Consider the following 21,323-nt stretch of genomic DNA (forward strand, 5'->3'; position numbering starts at 1 on the left):
CTCTTTGGGTTGTACCCATTGACTCCTAATTAACATGAAAAAATGCTTCACCCTGGGGGCTTTGGCACAGGGCTCTTTTTTCACATGCATGTATGTCACATAGATTGCACCCTAACTGTTCATATGCAGTGTCAGTGTGCATTTTGTACGCACACAAAAGTTCCAGATGTGCTGTGTATCTTGTTTAGTCTTCTGTAAAGCCAAGAGAAATATTAATCATTCATTTACTGTTAGGGGATGGGTCTTCTTCTCATGTTTCAGTAAAGGGGGTGGAAAAGAAAAGTAAGCCAATTTTTTTCCTATTTAAGGCCAAAGCTGGGGAATGCTTGTGGCTGAGTTCTGTACATGGCCCGGTGCTGGAAGGGCAGGGAACAACCGATGTTGCTATTTTGAATAGATTTTTTCTTCCCCCCCATTTTTATTTTTGCACAGAGAGTCTCATGTCTAATATTTAGACATGATGAGCTCTGTGCAAAAAGTTACTTTGCTCATTCTTGCCGTGTTTCAACCCTCAGTTATTTTGGCACAACAAGTCGGTGAGTAATTCAAGCTTCTTATGATTTCATGTTTTTATTTTATTTTTATTTTTACCAATAATTTTAGTAGCTTGTAAGAAATGTGTGTGCACGGATCTCACCAGAACATTTTTCCTTCACTAATTCAGCAGTCAGATATTTAATGGTGAAGTTGAAAGCTCCAGGGGCTTGCAGTACCGTCCCAAAGGTTTCTCTTTGCTTTGCTTTCTATACAGTTAAGAGGACTGTACAGTGCTGTCTGCCTTGGTTGCATTTATTCTTGTTCTTACTTGTTTTCCTGCTACAGACACCAGAGAGATTCTAAGCTATTTCTTTTAACTCTTGGAATAACATTTTAACTGTTAGCTCCGTGCTGCCTGGGAGCTCTTTGTCATAAGCAGTAAGTCTTTGCTTCCAACTATTTTATTTGAAGTTCTCCTTTGTACTTGTTTGTCTTACACCGGCAGAGTGGGGGTTTCTTTAAACAATTTGTGCGCAGAAAAAAAAGCCTTAAAATTCTAACCAGTTTTGTCGAAGGGGTTTTTAAGAGTGATATATGAAAATATGTCAGTTTACAGAATTTTTACTTTGGCATAGACCAGGAGGGTAAATTAATTCCCTCAGCTGCTACAGTTTGAATCAGGCATCTGCAGACTGTTTCAGCCCCTCACAAGACTGATTAGCAGTTGATGGTATGTGGAAGTCCATGCGAGTATGTGTGTGCATGTTTACAGAGAGCAAGAACGCCAAATACCAAGTGAACATGGAATTCAGAGGGGAGAGAAGTACTTTGTATACAATAGTTCAACCTAGAGTGAAGATAAGTGTGGTATGAGTATTTAAGTTAAACAGATGACATTCCAAAAGTCCAGCTGACCTTTTTTGGATGTGCTCAGTTCCTGCTTGCCAGATATTGTAAACCAGACCTTCCTTAAGATAAAACACTTTTCTTTCCTGTAAATATGAAAGATTGGCAATTTATTTGTTCCTACACAGAGGCAAGGAATAACCTTAGAATTAACTCGATAAGCAGCAGCCAAAGAAACTGTGAAGGAAAGCCAAATACCTTTAACACCACACCCTACACTACTGTGTATGACACATATCATGAAAACAATTACTTGAGCCATTTCATGGCAAACCCATCTGTCTCACCATACCTGGACAGGGATCTCTGCTGAGGGGTGAGTGTGAGTCCACCAGGGGCAGCCTGTTGGCAGTGGAGCACTTGGAGCTCAGGAGGACCTGTACATGAGCAAGTCAGCCTCTGCAGCAGCAGCATGCCCAAACAGCAGCCTCCCTCACCCAGCACAGACACAGGCTAAGCCTAAGTGTCTATAAAAAAAACCACCCTATGCATACAAAGATGTTCTGTAGAGAGTAAACAGAATTTACTGTGAACTGATCCTTTTCTGTTTCTGCTTTGCCATATGCAAACTCCCTCCAATAATCTTCAGTAAATATTATAAATATAAAATTCAGTTATTATAAAATTCGAGCAAATATATGCTGTGAATTTTCTCTGCTTACAGCAGCAAATAATATATACATTGTTTATATTCAACATGCAGTAAGTGTACTTTTATATACCTACGTCTATCATCAGAGGACTAAGAGACCATCCAATATAAAGAGAAGGAACATCAAGTTTATTTCTCCCCATAAACAAATTCCTCCTGAGTGCCAGGTCTCCTTCCCTCACTCCAGTCATATCCCTGAACATTGCTGAGGTGCAACATATATTTGACTCAATAAATGTCAAATTTTGGGTAGAAGAACAATACACAAATGAAGTGTGAATGAGTATTCTCATTTCTCTGCCACATTTCTGTTTCATGGTGTTGTAACATTTCCTTACTGGGCTAACTTCCATACTATTTACAGGGATGACATTACACAGAAAGACTGATAAATCACTAGTTATCCCTCAAAAAATTGGATTCTTTCCTCACTTTAGACTGTTTCTTTCCATACATTTGAATATGCTTTTTTCACAGAAAATAATAATTGAAGGAGTTTCTTATTAGCATCACTAATTCACATGCAGGGCAGGGAATGGACTGGGAAAACAAATTTTCCACAACTGAAAAGTGAATTTCCAGACATGCTAAAATGCTCTCTCTTGTCAAGAAAAATGTTTATATGGTTAGTATCAAATGTAAGTCAATATAAAATTTTCCTTGGGAAAGCCTGCCAGGAGACAAGACTTGGCAAGATATTAAGGAAACTGCTCAGTATCACTGAGTTTAGGGTAGTCAGAAGTACCCCCGGGCTATGTGTTTCTTTGTCTTGCTGTAATAGCTTGGAATGGAGATTTGAGTACAGTCTCAGGCTAAACCTCTTCAAGAGCTTGGCATCCGGATACTGTGCAACAAGGAATGTTCTGTGACTTCCATGACCAAAAGCAGTATGTCCTTGTAACCCACAAGGATGTTTTTAGCCTGGAGGTGAAAACACCTTGACACAATCCAGGTTTTCTGATGTGTGCCACAGCTTTCAAGCCCTGTCCATGTTCAAGATAAGATGCCTGCTGATGGCTGACAGGACACGAAGCCAGCGCTTTGGACAGGACAGATGATTCCAAGTCCAGCAATGTGTATTCTGTTCCACCTTTTTGAAGGCACCTTCACATCCTGCATATTAAACTACTCAAAAGTGTAAGATCTTAGAATGCTTCTTTAGGAAAGAAATCCATTCTCCACCCAGTGAGCATAACTTGTGAAAGCATTTGCTAAGCCTTGCAGCCTGCATTCATCCCATTTATCTTGAATTTGTAGAGGCAATCATGACAGCTACTTCCAGAAGATGGCACAAATTTTAGCTACACAGACTGGAAGTATTTGGCAGTTTCCACTGCCTACAAAGGAAGCACATCCACAGCGTCCTCACATCAGTGCCAAAGGGAAGCCAGATGGATTTGGGCCTGTCTCAGCTGCATCTGAGATGCTTAAAGGACACCTCAGGCAGCCAGAGCGGGACACTTCCCATAGGTACACCCATAGTCCTTGAGGACCTTCACCGAGGTCATTAGGAAAACTCTACTGCTCTGAAAGCAGTGTGAGAGCAATGCCAGAAACTCTTTTTTATTATTCCAAGTAATTTTTTGCTCTAACGTAATTTAGTGTTTTCCTTGTAATGCAAGTATTATCTTGGATGTTTGGTCAGGAAACTCATTTCTGAGGCTGAATGCTGACCTTTCATATTACTTGCAGTTGCAAATTGCAGTTTTAAAACTATATATAACCATTACATGTAGGTTTGAGGAGGCAGTATGCAAATGACTTTTCCTGTTGAGCACCCACTCCTGATCCTCGAGAAAAAAAAAGATATTTTAGGAAAACTTGTAAACAGCTAATTTGGCCATTTTACTTTTTTTTTTTCTTAATTAACTGGCAAGGATTAGATGGCATGTGAAATAGATGGGCACTGTACAGATGTAGTTTATTTGTGAGCCTGCCAGACTGTCATGTTTAGCACTTAGCTGTATGGAACACTGCACACATGTGTTCTTTGTTGATAAATTTCCAGTCTAAGGGTAATGCTAACAACAGTCAGAGCTATCTCTCCTCAAAGGTTTTGGTAACCAAGTAAAGTTCCCCTCCGGAGATTTGACAGTAAAACCAGATGAGGCACATCTGTGTGCCAAGGGATAATTAACCATTGTGAGTAACCTGGACTATCTGAAGTAATGAAATATCAGGGATCTACTCCTCTTCTTCCACTTTTCCTGACTAGTTTTTACCAAGCACATGGCAGACAAGGTTATGCATAGGAAAATTGAAACATTCCTTTCTGGTCTGGAAAAATCATGCTAAATGAAAGCCTGGGGAATCCACCCCCTCTAAACATTATATATATGTTCTTGGAAATATGACAAATTTCATAAACACATTTTATATCACACATCCCTGGAACACATTAGCCTTAGGAAAAATGAGACTGTTATATAACCCTTTCATTATTTTCCAGATTTGTTTTTGACTTTAGACCAAATCACCAAATCTACACAGATTGATTTTTCTAATGGAGGAGGTGGAGTTGGAAACATCCACTGCTTTATTTCAGGGGAAAGAGGCAGAGGGAGAAGGGTGTTGACACTGGCACAAACCTCACTGTTGATGCCTCAGTCAGAGTCATTATGTTTGCTCTCCTCTTAGCGCTGCAGATTACAAGCAGATCCTATTTCCTCTTCCACCCTCTGCCAGAGTGTTGAGGTTTGAAATAGGCAGCCAGGTGTCACTTGCAAACTCTGCTGATGCCAGCCTTACACAACAGCTGGGGGAGAGCTGTCCTCAAGAAAAAGAAAGGAGGGAATTACTATCACTTTTTTCCCACAGGCTGGCTGAGAAACCAGACTGACACTGTTCCATTAGTCGTTGTTCTAGTTATGTGCTAACGTTGTTCACTCCTTGTTTTAATCAGAAATCTGCAGCAAATGGGCCATACCTGCCCTCATAATTGGGACAGCATGCTGAGGGTCGGTAACAGAAGTGATGCAGAGTGGCATTTAGCACTTGGGGTTAAAAGCAACCTCTTCAGAGTTGAAAGGTTCAGCCTACCAGGAGGGGCAAACAATAACAAAGTGCACTTTCCTCAGCTAGCGGGCACCTGGAGCACTGTATCGCTCTGGATGTTTCTGTGTTAGGTTCCTAGTCTGCAGAAGAGCACAAGCCACAGCTGCTGTAACAGTGTAACATCTAATTTGTTGGTTTGAAGTAATAACTCATCAAAAGTCACAATTAGAAATTAGTGCAATGGTCATACCATTAATACTCCAGATTGTGCTGTCCTTTAGTCATGCTTGTTTAAGAAACTGGGCAAAAGATCTCTGTTAAGAAAAGGGAAATTGTTGGCAATGGCAAAAATATGTTGTTAACAAATAGGGGTTTTTATGGTCTTAAAGTAACTGCATTAGAGTCCTACAGCATTGCAGTTCAATATGATGGAACACCGTTCGGTTTATTATTGGCAACACCCAAAAAAAAATAAAAAAGACTTGCAAAAGGTATAATAAAATCTGTTCTGATTCAACATTGCTACTGTTAGCTCATTCTCCATGTAGTAGCTTGGTAAATTGCAGATTACATGACTTTAACATGGTTTAGAGTTCAGCATCTACCACCAATTGTCTATAATTTTGAGACATTCTGATTTCATTTTTTGGCAGATGATAAATAACCTTTAGCCTGAAATGGAACAAAAATGTTAGTGTCATCATTTTACCTGCTGCAATACTTTACCAGCCTATCCCTCCATCTATGTATCCGTGATAATACACCTTGTACAGAAGGAGAACTGGGCACAGATGTGATTCCTGCTCCAGGAGAGCTGCAAGAAGTGTTATTTTACTTCTGTAATTTCAAGTCAGGCTGTTGAGGGCAGCGTGGCCGGGTGCAGAGAATGCTGCAGGCCCTGGCCCTCAGCATGCTGCCCATCTCCAGCCCAGTGGATGCAGTGGATTCCTCCTGGAGGCACAGCTGTGTAGGGCCATGTTTGTCACAGCGGTGGTGTCCCTGTGGCAGAGGTGCTGTGTGGCGTCTGGCTGCTGTTGGCTTCCTGCAGCCATGCTGCTTCTAGGTATGGGAGCCAGTGCTCTGCCTTGGTTACTGCTGCCGGACACCTACTTCCCTAGGGATTTTCTTTCTTCCGTTGAATCTTTTAATGCACAGGGTTTGTGAAAATTTGTGTTCTGTCCTCTCTGTGGCTTCCCTGACAAGAGGCATTTTGTCACTGGAAAAATCTGTAAGGAAATCCCACAGAATATTCTGATTTTTCTCCATTCAACAAAGTCAGACACTTTGTTTCAGGGTAATAAGATTTACATATTTATATGTGGTGACCATGCTATTAATATTTCTCATGTGGCTTTGAGACTGTATAAAAAAAAATGCAGTAACCCTTGCATTGTTTCTGATTATGGCTAATCAAGAGATAACCTCCATAGGCATTAAAAAATTACAAATTACAGGAATCAGAAAGTCTCTTCTGTAAGTACAACAGAGAGAGAGAGATCTGCTAACCCTATCTTAAATGCTGGAAGGGTGCAAGGAGGAATGAGATCCACCATTGGCTGTAGAGTAGCACATCTTTCACACAAAGGTATAGTAAATCATATTTTTCATTTATATTTTCAAGCAGTCAATATTTTTTCTCATCTTCTTTTACATATGAAAGGTTCTTTGAATTTTGCTTTGAGAAAACCTAACCTGCTTCCAGCCACTGTTTTTATCTATTTATTTTCACTTCAGAGCCAATCTTGTCTCTGAGTTTGCAAAGTGGAAGCCTTTGCCTGTTTCATGTCAACAGGACAATGGAAAACATGATATAACCCCGTCCAACAACAACCGTTTGTTGGCTTTAGTTTGGATAAACTTCAGCTCTGGGACTTCTGGCTTTGTTTAGTTTAGCAGAGGAGATTCCTTTCAGATTAGCTCAGAGACTACTTCCATTTTCCCCCATTTACGTCAAACTCTTCATTTAAACATGAACTATCAGAATGGGAATGAAAATGGTACCTCCTTTAACAATGTCTGCACATTTTTGTCCTGCTTTGATTCACACAAGTACTCCATGAAGAGATGTCTGCTGGGGAGGGGAGAGCATGCACAGGACTTTGAACAGGAAGGATAATGAAAACATACATATTTCAAGGTTGAATGTGGTTTTTTGTTTTGAAAGCCTAGGCCTTCTCCTACAGCTAAAGGGACACCCAAATGACTGCCAAGAAATGAGGGATGTGACTTGTAGATTTAAGACTTTAGCAGAGTTTGCCCTTCAGCAAAATGCAGTTATCCACAGCCACGGGAGACACATCCCTTTCTGCTGCTGGATTTCTCTTTCAGGTCACTGTGCATCCCACCCTGGAGGGTGGCACAGGCACCTCTGCTCTCCTGCCAGGTGAAACCTTTCCTCCCATGTGGAGCTCTTCTGTGAGCTGCTAGGGCAGCTTCAGGCACTGCTTTATTCCCAACTTCAGCACTGCAAAGGGCAGCAGAATCACAGGAACATCCCAGGCACGTTTTGCAGCAGTAGATATGAAAGGATGATCTGTGTCTGGAAACTACTTCCCACAGCAATTCAGCTCTGGCAGTTCTTGGAAAACTTCTGGACATAATTAGTTCCCACTGAAACTCCCTGCAGTTCACGCCCAGTGACCAGTCGGTGCATTAGAAGGCTGTCTGTGGCAAACATCCTTTTTTCTCTCTTCTTTCCCTTTGTGCTGCTTCTTCTCTTTTCCTTCTTTCCATTTTCTTTCAGGAAAATAAGCAAGAACAAAATTGCATCTTTTTTTTCAAACAGACCCAACAGAAAAAATTGCTCATCTGAACAGAGTTTAATGGGAAATATGGGAAGCATTGCTCATTGTTCCTTTGATATTCACTGTAATAGCCATGCTGAGCATCAAAGGAGAATAAACTACATCCCCATGCTTTCCTTCAGCTACAAGCAGCAAAAATAGGATTCCAATTTTCTTGGAAAACACTTTTATGTTCATGAGAGCCTCTTTAAAAAAAAAAAAATTACATCTTCTCTGGTTTTGTCTTTAAATCTACTGTATGGTGCTTGCTTGTTTCCCTACAGAGCAGCAGTCATTCTGTGCCAGCTGTTTAAGAGAAGAATGTCCTAGTGAAAGCAAACAATGGGCTGTGTAGTGGGAATTGCAAATCTTTGAAAAGGGTAATTGAAATCTGCTCAGACATTTTGAAGATTCTTTGCACAATATTCTAAGGCTGTTGGTGGCTCAGCTGTTGGCAGGGTGGTCCTCTTTGTAGAGTCCTCTTTTTTTGTATGAACAGAATAGCATTAATATGGAGGAATGGGGGGAAGAAAGAAGAGAGGTTTGCAAGTCCAACCGATTATTTCAGAGCAGCTGAAGAGAGAAAGATTGCTGTAAATGTCTTTCAGTGAAGAATCAAAAAAAAAAGTGAATTGTACAGAGCTGTTTCATTTATCAGGTGTTCTCTGGCTCTGGCTCTTCCACTCATACCTTTTAAGGGCTGCAGCAGATAAACTGTGCTGGATTGGGTTGTGTCTGCTGCAGATGTTCCAACCCTCCTGGGCTATGTGGTGCTGTTTATTCTCGCCCTGGGCCAGCTGAAGCTGTTGCTGCACAGAGCAGAGAGAGCTAAATGTGTGCCAGGTCTCAGGCAGTCACTTCAGTAGCAAGGCTTCTGACCTCTGATATTAATAAAAAGCCAGCTCTCTGCTTGCAGGCTCTTCATAGCACCAAAAGTGTGATTTTTCACCTCACGAGAGAATTAGTCAGGAAGGTTTTGTGCTTGAAAAATGGCCAGGCATAGAACTTGATATTTAAAAGTGGCTCCAAAATTAAGTTGTCTTTGGTACCCTGAGAAAACCCTCACAATACTTACTTTAGTAGCCCTAGGAGGTTGACAATAAGAGCATTGTATCCAGTGTACAAATAGCCATTTAATATCCTCTATGAGGCAGATTAAGAAGAATTTCAAATACTGCCATCCATATCCAACAAACTGTCCAAAATAGATGTGTGGTGAATTAGCACAAACTGGAATAAGGACTGAATGAATACAAACTGTTTTACAGATGAAACTAGGTTAATGATGCTCTATGCATTCAGAATCCCACCACAACCTTCTGAATTACAAATACCCTTAATTTATTGGCAGCCAAAGATATGATTCTTTTCCTTAGACAGTATGCCAGAGCACTTTAATCCTTCACTGGAATATGAAATGCAAGAACCAAACCCTTCATTTACTTCCAACTTCTGAAATTACAGGGAAACCAATAAAATAGTGCAGGGACTTAGGCTAGGGTAGAATTTGCCCCCCTGCTGCTTTACTCATCTCAGATGTAAATTCACTATGGCTGTGGCGTTACATTGGGGCTGACTTTGTCCAAGGTATCTGAAAATACAAATGATATTACCACATGTACTATACTGCCATTGTAACATTTCCCATCTGCTTCAGCCTCAGGAGAGAAGCATTGAATCAGGCTGATCTCTTCCAAGGCAAAACACAGAAACAGCATTGCATAAATCTGTTAGCCCTCTCACAGAGTTGAAGGGAAATAGAGGATTGTGTGCCTCTTGAAATTTTAATTACCTGCCAAAAATTGTTTTAATTACAAATTTATATGACACAAACCAAAAGTCATACATTTTCCCCCCCACAGTATTTAAGTTTTATCACGCCAGAAGCTTAAAGCATCATTAATTTAGTTGTGGTTCAATATTTTGCATTAGGTGCTATGTAGACCAAGCTTTAACAATTATAAGTTTCCATTTGTTCCCTTTCTCTTATCAGATCAAAAGCTCCATCTCTCTTTCATGATGCTTTGGATCTGTCAGAGTGGTTGTAAAGTCCGGAAAACCTGTGTACAATGACTTTTCCAGTTTTTCTTTATTCTTCCCAGGACAGACCTACTGCAAAAAATGTTTCAATGGACCTTCCAATGTTATAAACTCTTCCTGGTTCTAGCTAAAATCAGGAATGCAGAAGAATGTCTTTGAGCCACACCTTGAGGGTGATTTTTTTTTTTTTTTAAGTTTGGCAAAATCTTGTGCTATATTTTAGTAAATTTTTCCCCTTAATTGATCCTAATAATGTTGAACTTGAACTATTGCTTTTCCTTAGGAAAATGTTAGGCCAGCTATTTATGGAATATAATTGGAAGTGGTCAAGTGTTCAAAACTAACATTACCTTGACACTTGGATTCTGACTGTAGAAGTCTTCATTGACTGCCCAAGGAATGAGTGGAATGCATGTTTAAGGAAACTAATAAATCCATTAGATCATCAGAAATCATATTAGAACTTGAATTTATGTCCATTTTTGCTTAGTTTAAGACACAAGTCTTTATGCCAAGAATTTGGTATCATTCACTCTAAAGACAAGAAACATATTAAAATCATATTACTGCAGAATAGTATTAGAGTTTATGCCATCACTACAACTAAATAGCCACAAATGAAGTTCTTTCAGCCTGTTGCTTATTTTTAGCATGACACCAAATGGCAATAAAGGCGATGTGCCAAAAAATATAAGAAGAGAGGGGATGCAAAAATCTCATAGGCATTATACCAATAATTGAAGAGTAGCTGAAGTATGGTGCAATGGTCTAAAAGGCATTGAGTGCACTGAATTATGATGAAATGTCTTCTCACTTTGTGTCCTGCTCTAAAGCAAATGTAACCCTTAGTAAAAGATTTGATCTGTCAGTCACTGAAGAGCTGCAGTTACCACCAGAATAGTTAGAAGTTGACATTTTTTAGGTCTGATTCAAAGCCCAGTAAAATCAAGGGAGATTCTGATCAGGCAGTGATTACACTTAATTGGGGAGGAATTATGTGAATTCTGCATGTTATGGCAAAAAGAGGTTGATCTCTACCTAAAAGACAGAAGCATGAATATAATTGGGTCACAGAGTCAGGCTGTTGAGAGGAGACACTGGAGAGGAAATCCCAGAATAACATCTCAATACAGATGGTCAAGCAGGAATATCTTCCTCCTATGCAAAAAGCTATTTGGCCCATGACATTGTCAAGGAATAGCTGAGAACAAAAGGGGTATAACTGGCTCCTGAACCCATCGGATGTTTTTCTTCTAAATTACTTTATGAGTTCAGGAACAGACAACAATTCTCTGGGCAGCCCCAAAAAAGAAGCAAGGTGATAGACATACAGCAGTGTGCTCTATCCTGCCCCTCGTATGACTCAGCTTGAGATGACTGTTCTGCCAAAAAACAACCCTCCCCAACTAAAACAGCAAAGAAACAGCCTTGCACTTTGTTTGTTTATTACCAGTTTTGAAACAAGGGAGTTCTTTTGCCACGGCTTCTCATGCCAGCTGAAGCAGTGAGGCTGTTGCGTAACAACATCTCTGATGGGCTATCTCTGGTTACTACTTCCTTGCAGCACTGCTGTGGCAGGGTGACCTTTGGAAGTTGTATGAAGAACATCATTCCACAGTGTCAGCATGCGTGCCCAAATAGATCAATTTGTGAAATATATATATTGAGATGGAACAGTATTACAGAATCAGCTATTTTAGACCACATTACCTTTTGAGAAGAAGAGCCCTCTGAAGATAAAGCAGAAAAATTAGTTTTTAAATAACACTTTGAAAGATTAGAAAAAAGCCAATAGCCTGCAGGGAAAATAGAAGCATTTTGTGTTTTACTTGGTAACAAATATGCTTAGGATATGTTCTAATCCTGATATTTCTAAAACTTTTTAAAGGCTGCAGAAAGGTTGTAGCGTTGGTAGCACATAAAGATGAATGAAGGGAATAAGGAATGAGTTGTTTAAAATGCAAGCACTTCTTTGTGCCAGTGCAGGCCTGTTTTTTCTTATTTATTTTGTAATCTGACATACAGACTGGGTGGGTCTCGAAGCAAGGACAGTTTGGCTATGTGACACAAGGATCCTTTGCCTGAGGATCCAGACTCTTCTGCACATTGCCAGCAAAACAGCACGTGACTCCATCCTGCAACACCTCTGAGAAACATGTACAGTATTTTGCTTAACCAGCATTCTTTTAAGCAGATTTGTCTTTCTTACCCTGCATCTGAGAAAGGGGAAAACTGGAACTGGTGCAGTGGCAGAACTGTTCAAATGCCAGCTTTCTCGGCAGACAAGCATCCCTAGAAGTAAGAAAGCTTCAGTTTCATTCTGAAAGCACAGGATATAGCTGTCCTTCTTGGTGTGAAACTTGGAAAATCTGTGAACTACTCGTTCATACACCTTTCCAATTCCACCTGATAGCAGCTCTTCCTTCTACAGCTCACAGAGCACTAAAGGATTTTTAAGATTGACCCGCTCTGGCTTTTCACAGTCTGCATTTAAGTGTTTTATAAATGGAGGTTTCATTACCTCCAATCACGTGGGCAAGCCTTACAAAATATTACATCAGTACTAGTAAACCTGGAAATATCCTAATAGGTATGGATACCCAAATTGGGCCCTTATGTCCTCATGCACTGTGTGAACCAGATTCAATTAATTAGCTGTTTAAGAAAATTCCAGCTGAAAGAATGTCTGAAGGCCTTGCAGTTGGAAAAAACCCAACTTGTTAATCCATTTCTTTTCCTTTATTTCCACCTCTTTTCCTGGCTCCTGTGACCCAGACAGGATTTGAGCCCTTTCAAGTACTCAGCAGTGACCTGACATGCCAACAAACCAGGCCATCCCGTCTCCTCCAGCCAATTCATTCATTATGAGAGTCCGCTTGTTTCCATTACTAATGATGGGATGGAATGAGTGTGTTTGGGTTTCTTATAAACATCATCATAATACCAGACAGGGAGCCCAAACCATTTGCCTCGAGGTAGAAGTTGTGGCATTCTTTTCTGCTCAGGAAATGGAAAGCAGCATTTCTGCACATGCTGGGGTGGATTCCTCCACCTACTCCAGTAGGGAAGAATGATAGCGTTTCCACTGAAAATAGACAGCATATCTCCTTTCTACTTTGTCCTTTGGTCAAACAATGTATCAAACAGTGCTGGCGTATGCAATTAACAGATGTATTTACTACAGAAGAAATGTAAAACAATTTTTGAAGTACTCATCCTGTAAAGCAAATGACCAAAACTAGGTCAGGGTGAGGAAGCACAGGCTTTGTACAGTTAAAAAGTAACAGAAATGCCCTTCTTAGCTTCATCAGGCTTTGGATTCTGTCAAAGTCAGAGGCAAGGCCTTCTTCATCTTGGTGCTTTAGCCTTTACCAAATTCACTTTAAATACAGCAGAAATTGTTTGTTTGACTCATTGTGTTTATGATCAGATTCTCACAGACCAAAGCTCCTTGGTTTTGCTTCCCAGGCCATCATCAGGCAGCTGCTGGAGGATCATGAGTCACTCCTGTGTGGACTATTGCCCTCTCTGAAGCAGAACCAGACAAGTTCAAGATGTTTTTTAATTTCTAACCCTTTAGTCACATCTCTGCAAATGGGATATGTGAGTCTGCTACTAATGCAATAGCTGGACATCAGCTTTGTCCAAAGTGGAAAAGCCTGTGGTTTTTGAGGGTACTGTTAGGAAATTTTTTCCTTTTGCCATATTATTGTGGTAAAGTCACAGTCATGGTGCTTGCACAAATGCAAAGCCAAAACCAACTACAAAACAGATTCTCAGGTCATAGCATGTGATAACAAATTCCCCTTCACCTCACTGGGATTGGGATTATGTCCCATATGACATCTGTCATCTTTCAGGCCATATGACAACAGCCATATTTGTTTCCCTTGTACATATTTGGGCTCTTCTATGTACCACACTTATAGGTCCTTTGGAACTAAATTGTGGTTTTTCTTTCAGCTTTCACTATTGGTCTGCTTATGCACAGCTGCCAGTCTTCTTAGAATGGGAAATAAGTCAAAACCAGCATATGACAATTACTGTGTTGCCTTTTTTTATTTTATTCACTGTTTACGCTGGCCCGGGGAAGTGCTACTCACAGCAAAACCTTTAACAACATGAGTGCTCAGTAAACAGCATAATTTCAAATTAATTCAGGCTTTCAAATATTAAACTTTTTAAAGTGCACTAGAGATTGACAGGGCTTCCAACAAAGCATTGCAGTAAGTGCCACAGAAGTGAAGTCCTGTATAGCCATGATATTTAGGGATTTTTGAGGAAGAATAAGATTTTGCACTGCTATAGACAAATACCATTGAGTTCTATTTTTTTTTTAAATCTGAGGCTAATGCGTATGTTTAGGAATCAATAAGAAAAACTGGCTAAGGCAAGTCTGTGACTGTTATACCACAAGTCTAGAAGTAGAAAAGTCAGCTTTTTTATAACCTCAATATTCCTGTATGTTACTCGCCAGTGCTTTAGCACAAATCAGCTTTCCAAAGGATTTTGGAGCTAACAGTTAATCTTTATGAGCAATGCAAAATGCATTATGTCATAACATGCTGACACAAAGATCTGCATCTGAGCACAGAGGGGGTGTCTTTAACACACTAAGTCTTCCCAGATGTAAGTTTCCTTTGGAAATCTATTTAATACTTTCATTCTGCCAAAGGCCACAGCACTTCTCATTGCAGCTCTCCTAGCTTATTTCTTAATTCATTTAACAATGTCCAGAAAGTTAGAAGCAAATATGAATGTCATTATATCCATATGTCTTAAAATTTTTGTCATCTTCCTGTTAAATGATGCCATCTACTGTAGCATAACTGAATGACAAACTTGTAAAAATGCAGAGAAATCTCTTTTATTTGCTTATTAATGTAAAATTATCAGTCGTTTTGACATATTTTAAATTTAAATAATTTTTTTATTGATATGTTTGAATAATACATGGCAGGTGAGTATTCTCAGCGTGAAAAATCGGGCGATGAGAAAAGACTCTATTTCTGTCTTGGAAACATAATCTTTCTAACCAGCAGTGCAAAAATAGGGGAAATATGGCCTTTTTCTGCTCCCCATAGGAGCTGTCCTCTTCACTGTAAGGCAGCAGGATCACATCTCTGAAAATAACAAAACAAATCAATGAAAAAGAAGTAAGAATGATGAAAAAATTGACTTTTGAAAGTAAAAATCCTTGGATATGAATTTCCTAGTGAATAAGGACCTTGTTGTCTTAAGCACATAATAAAAAAAAATACGTGGTTTTGAAAGACTAAGAAAGTGATACTGGGAGCTGAAAATGAGAATATTACAATTAACCAAACACATCTTTTGGGTGCAGAAAAGGTGTGTATGCAATACATGTCTTATATGTGTATGCAATTCATATAACTGTACAAGTGCAAATAGTAACAATATTAAGTTCTTTTAGTTCCATATAATGGTATTTACAATTATGATTTTCCCTAGAGAAAAGTAGTTTCTTCCCTTCCTATGTTTGTAAATGAAAAGACCATTTTAACCTGTGGAGCTGGGAGGTGCTTAAGCGGAGTGACAGCTGAGCAGGACATTGCTATGAGTGACATGGATCTGTGCCCATCCATGCTCTTCAGGGTGCATCCAACCACTCCTTCGAGATGGACTGCAAACTCTAACCTCCCCAGCAGCTCTGCTGACGTTCTGCCTCCAACAACACACAGCTTTCGAGGGCTTCATGTGTGCAATGAGCCACTCCATGATTTGGTTTTTCTCTTGAGTCACTACAGAGGCTATAAAGCCTTTCATAATCTTTTTTCATAATTTCATAATCTTTCACTTCTACGTTGCAGCCTTCTTGTTTTTCAGGAAACATTTGTCATTAGCCTTGTCAAGACTGGGCAGTTTGTTTTCCCTAAGTGACCACAGCAAGGTCCTGGTTTGTGAAAAGGAGGAAAGTGTTTTTTGCAGAAACAGTCAGCACCTAGCTAAGCAGAGAATCAGCTTATTTACCTGGGATTCACTGATATGGTTCCATGGGGCGAGAACTGGGAGGCCAAGCAACATTTTTAGAAACTAGCTCTAGCTTGGCAGACTAAGGAAGGATGTCTAGATCCTCTTCAAATGTGCTCAGGCAGTGTCCTTTGAAGCAGCATCCTCTGATGCTGTAACCCTGTGACATGTGGGTGTGGGGAAGAGGCTGTCCTGGAAATGAGCAGTTCTTCTCCATTTCTCTTGTGCAGAATATGAAGTTGCTAGTGAGGCCCAAAAGGGGTGGAAAAGGGAAAAATGAGTTTCTAAGTGATAGAGAACATCTGAGGGGACTGAGTTTTCATATGCCATTGGAAGGTTTTTGATTTTAAGATTTTTTGTGTTGTCAAAGGAAGGTAAAATACCGGATCCCAGCCTGATATCAGGCAAAGAAAAAAATATTGGCTTGAAAATGTCTGTAAAGGGTTTTGAAGCTTTGTTGTTCTGGTTGTTTTAATCAAGAGAGTGGTTGAAATAAACTCTTAGGCATAAGGAGTGCCCGTCTTAACAAGTCAACATTTTCCTGTTTGCTTCTTTTATAATTAAAGTGCAAAAATAACTTAAGAGGTTGTGCACAGACATGGTCAGCCTGTGGTAGTATTGAAATTGGGAAAAGAAACCCTCCTGTCCCATGGAGTGCTCTGACCCAAGATCTGCACTCTGGCTGTCCCCTCGGGAAGCCATGATTATGCTTCCCATTGCCCTTCCAGAGCTCATAGGAGGCAGTGAGCTTCATGGGCGAAATAGAGGAAAGTGTCAGGTTAATAGGACCAAGGAAAAGCAGCTGAGTGAGAAAGTGGGAAGGGAGCAGGGGGAAACCAAGCTCAATTGAGTACTTGGCAATAAAGAACAGGAACTGCTTAGGTAAAAAATAAAAGAGTATTTATGGAAGATTAAAAGGGAAGCTACATGTTATGGGAAAGGTGAAATGCAGAGGAAGTATGAGAAGAGAGGAAACACATCTAAGTGTGCACATTGCCAAAGAACAGTGGTGTGGAATGGGAACACACACTCACAAATACAGAGGGGAAGAAAAAGGAAAAAAAAGAGACCAGGGTGCTAATGCAGTGGTGGAAAAGAGGAAAAAAAAAAGAGATAAAAGATGCAGGGAGAGAAAAACAAAGGGGGACTGAATAACCCATAGGAAGGAGCTGCACTATAAATTTGGGCTCAGTCTCATACTAGATAATTGTGGCCATTACAATTTTATGGTATTCAGAAATATCTGCCTGGAGCCAGTGGCAATTTTAATGTCAGAGATTTGAATTACATATTTTGTCATTTTGTTTTTCTTTTTGAAGGGTGGTGTATAGTAGGTAAATTATTCTGGTATTAAAGTTTTAAGAATGATGTAGGCACAAGAATAGCTCTTTCTCCAGAATGTTGCTTTTATAAACAGAATTATTTTTAATTATTCATGAAAAAAAATTGTTATATTATTCATGACATTCACTGATACTTCTGTTTGCAATCAAAGACTTCTAATAATGTCTGCAAAACTTAAAATGAGCTTGCAAAACTCAAATTAGATGCTCTTAGTGTTATTTTATATTGGTTTCCTAAATGACCTGGCTTTCTGGATCATGTTTTTCGAAGAAAATACCAACCCAAAGCTTAATGTTTGAAGGCAGTTTTTATCTATAACAAGTTTGATCAGTAAAACAGCTGTTGGAATGAATTCACAAATCCCTGAATATTACAGACGAACAATGTTTTTTTCTGAAAATAAGACACTTGTAACATTTGAGCAGGCCAGCTGATACAATAATTGCAAACCATTTGGGCAATTAATGTGAGCGTCCTTTCAGATCTGTCACATACACTGGCTTTCAAAAAACTCTTTGAAACCCCTTGGTGGCAGCTATTACTGCAAGATGCTGGTGACAGGAGTTGGTGCTGGACAGATGGCTTATTCCACATCCATGTATAAGTGCTCGTGTTGGCTCATGGGGCCAGTAGTACTCTTGTTGGAAGTCTTTGACACATTTACTCTTTAGCTGCAGCAGAGAATTTGATTGCTAATCAGACAGTAACTCAATCTGACACTATAATTACTCAAGACGGAAGATTATCAGAGATTTAATTGGGCTTTGGCTCAGCTCCAGGAGGTTTCCATTGATGTCTGTTTATAGACTCAGAGGAGACTCTGCAATTAATGTAACAGATCCTCCCAGTGCCTGAAGGGGAGCATTTAGCCTTTTACTTCACATGCATGAACCAGAAAACAAAACAAACTATCCAACAGTTTTCATGTTACTCATTTGTAATTTGGAAAACACATTTGAAATAATATCCAACACTATTTTGTCTCTCCAGTCACAGGATGTACCCATCTTGGGCAGGCTTATGCTGACAGGGATGTTTGGAAACCAGAGCCATGCCAAATCTGCGTGTGCGACTCGGGATCTGTTCTCTGCGATGACATCATCTGTGATGATCAGGAGCTGGACTGCCCCAACCCAGAGATTCCTTTTGGAGAGTGCTGTCCAGTTTGTCCACAAACAACAACACCACCTCCAAGAGTAAGTTTATTCTCAGTGTTGTTTCTTTAGTGTTTCTGCCTTCTTGATGCATGTCAACCTCAATTCATTTTGGCTTAGATGCTCTTAAACTCTTTTCTTTTCAATGCCACTTTCTGAATTTAGGCAAATATTTAGTATGGACAATGCAGCTGAAAAATATTAAGCCTTTCAGCTCAGTTTTATGCAGACAACGCGCACCAAAAATAATGGACAGGGACAGAGGGCCACAATTAGCCATTATATTTTTCATTTTATGGAAAAGCATAGAAATTATGCAAACACCTTATTTTTGACTGCATACTCAATCTATATCCATGAAAATAACACCAACACAGAGTGAAAGAAAATTAGAGAACTTTCATAGCATACTGTGAGTCTGCATTTCTTATCAACTCAATTAATTCTACATCATCACAGAATGAATTTCCTTTTGCAGGCTTATTGCTGACTTAATGCCCTGAAAAGGAAAGGTGATTATACAGTACCCACCTAATTTATCATCAGGTTTTTTATAGACATCAATATTATATAAACCCGTCGCAGCAACTTAACCTCAGGAAAATCAAGAATGTTAGTACATGCCAGGTCCCCTGCCTAAGTGCTTCAGTGAGTGAGCCAGCTGTACTGAGCTTTCAGCTTATCTGAACATTTCAACAGTGTTAAAGATCCGTGAGACTTTGTTAAAGTACATAGGTTTCCACAGACACATTGAAGATCCTTATCTAGAAGATAAGAGAGTGAAAGAGATGTGTGGAAGAGAGAGAAGATGCATTTGTGCAGCTCTATAGCACATCTGTTTAAATATGGAAGTCACATAAATATGTCACACACAGATATGTCCCCTAGTCTTATTTGCACCACACTAGTGCAACTCCACTGCTTCGGGGATCACCTGAGCTACTTCACTGAACCTTTTGAGAGGTGGAAATGAGGGGTATAGACAAGCGTGGTGGAGATTTAAGTACACCTCCCTCTCTTGTGTTTAGAGACTCATCAGTTCTGGAGGTTCTGATAATGAAGAACACATGGACTACTTCCCCCAGCCTCTCTCTTTGATATAGGAGTTAGGTCAGCCCACTGGGAGCTGTTCTGATGACCTTGGGTGGTGTATAGGGAAATGCCACCTTGAAAGATCCAAGATAGTTTCAGCTGGACATTCTTTGCTACTGCTAGCAGCTGAACACAAAAACTGAAAATCCCGGTAGTAACATGTAACTGAATTATTAACTGAAAAATAAATAAATTAGAGCCATAGAGCTGAAATTTTTAAAATAGCTAATCACACTTCACATGGTGGACTGAGAAGGACACAAGAAAACTGTCACAGCATTCCACTGTGGACTTCCATCCCCATTGCACTCAATGGCAAAGCTGTACTGACTTCATTAGTGTCATGTTTATGCCTGCAGGGGAGGTGTAATTCTATGGATGATCCAAGCAAATGGAGATACACTGACCAAAAACTCTACAGCTTTTAAATATACTGAATAAGAATTAATAGAATTCATGTGATAAAACTGAATTCAAATTTTTAAATGTTTTGCTCTTGTATCTATGTGCAAATTTTTTGCTTTATTTTGATTCTCTTTTTAAATTCAATTACCTTTGCTTTTTTTTTTTTTTTAATAGACTCCTGGAGTAGTCAGCCGAGGCCCCAAAGGAGACCCTGTAAGTGCAACTTTTTTTTTTTCTCCCCAAGGAAATGAACTAAATCAAGACCCCATTCTTCTAGTGCTATATATGCCATTCAAGCTGCCAAGATATCCTGCTTTCACTGATGTCTGCACTGTCGGCAGCAGGACTGTACCATATAGTTGTTTTGAAGCAGAACTTTAGTTTCAACAACACTCTCAAAAATTTAAACTGAAAGAACACAGAGTTTAGTCCAAAATGTATCACATTTGTTAGGTTTTGTCATATTTCTTTACAGAAGGAGCAAAAAAATCTACTGGACTCCACTAGCAGTAATAATTTTAGATTCAGGAACTGAACTGCTAAATATGTCTAATGTGTTTGATTATATATTAGTTGTAATAAGGCTCCAGCAACCAAGTGTTACCATGTGGGAATTTTGTCTCTCCTCTCTGAATGTTTGGTTGTGGCCTTGTTTAGGAGAGGTTTCCCACCACAGTCACACAGACTTTGTTAGGAATGGAAAGGTTTGTTCTGCAATGTCCTTGCAGTTGGAGGCAACATCTATATCTGTTCTGTTTGTGTTTTTGCAGGGTTCTCCTGGAGTTCCAGGCAGAAATGGTCCCCCTGGCCCACCGGGACAACCAGGAAGCCCTGGAGCTCCTGGGCCCCCTGGAATCTGCCAGTCATGTCCCAGTATAAGTGGAGGTGTAAGTCATTGTTATGTTCAGCTTCTACCTTGGTGCTCATAACCCTGAAAGGCAATGTTGTAGGCACCTGTCCCTTGCACCTCCCCAGGTGCTTTGCTTTAGGTGGCACCCATCTCATTTATGCCTTTGGAAAACAGAGCTGGGTGGTATGTGGGGTCTTGCTGTTGTTTTGGGGGTTTGTCCATAAAATTTCTCTGGAGTGCAATTAAATCTCTGCCTTACCTTATTTTTTAAAACTTTTAGGGCCAGTTCTGTTGAAGGACTTATATAACTCAGAAATAATCTGATCAGAAAGACTGTGATGGAGGATTTCCCCATAAGCTTAATGGTTAGGGAACTCTCCTACATTCCTGTATTTCATCAATTCATTTTTAATAATGGAACATTCCAATGAGACTAGACTGAAGCACTGGTCCTCTGCTTGCAGGGAAGTGCCATGCAAGTACTATTTGTCATGATCCCTCTTTATTTCTGGCTCGCTGAATGTTGAATTCATTTCTGAAGAGCTGGATGCACTCAACAAGAGAGCTAATAGTAACTAAAGTTTATTAACACTGAGCCCCAGGCAGTGCTTTGTTAAGAGGTGCCATTGTCATCC

The 21,323-nt window shown here is 39.8% G+C and overlaps 1 protein-coding gene across 2 annotated transcripts in view; it reads left to right on the forward strand.

Moving 5' to 3' along the window:
* The first annotated feature begins 326 nt into the window (after nt 1-326).
* COL3A1 (collagen type III alpha 1 chain) overlaps nt 327-21,323 on the forward strand; it is a 49,646-nt gene continuing 28,649 nt past the window's right edge. For both annotated transcript variants that reach the window (XM_032114532.1, XM_032114533.1), the window contains exons 1-4: nt 327-536; nt 18,178-18,383; nt 20,013-20,051; nt 20,609-20,725. In XM_032114532.1, coding sequence (XP_031970423.1) covers nt 458-536; nt 18,178-18,383; nt 20,013-20,051; nt 20,609-20,725 — 441 coding nt within the window. In that variant the 5' untranslated portion in view covers nt 327-457. The remainder of the gene's footprint in view (nt 537-18,177; nt 18,384-20,012; nt 20,052-20,608; nt 20,726-21,323) is intronic.

The sequence above is a fragment of the Corvus moneduloides genome, chromosome 7 (assembly GCF_009650955.1).
Source record: "Corvus moneduloides isolate bCorMon1 chromosome 7, bCorMon1.pri, whole genome shotgun sequence".
Taxonomy (NCBI): Eukaryota; Metazoa; Chordata; class Aves; order Passeriformes; family Corvidae; genus Corvus; species Corvus moneduloides.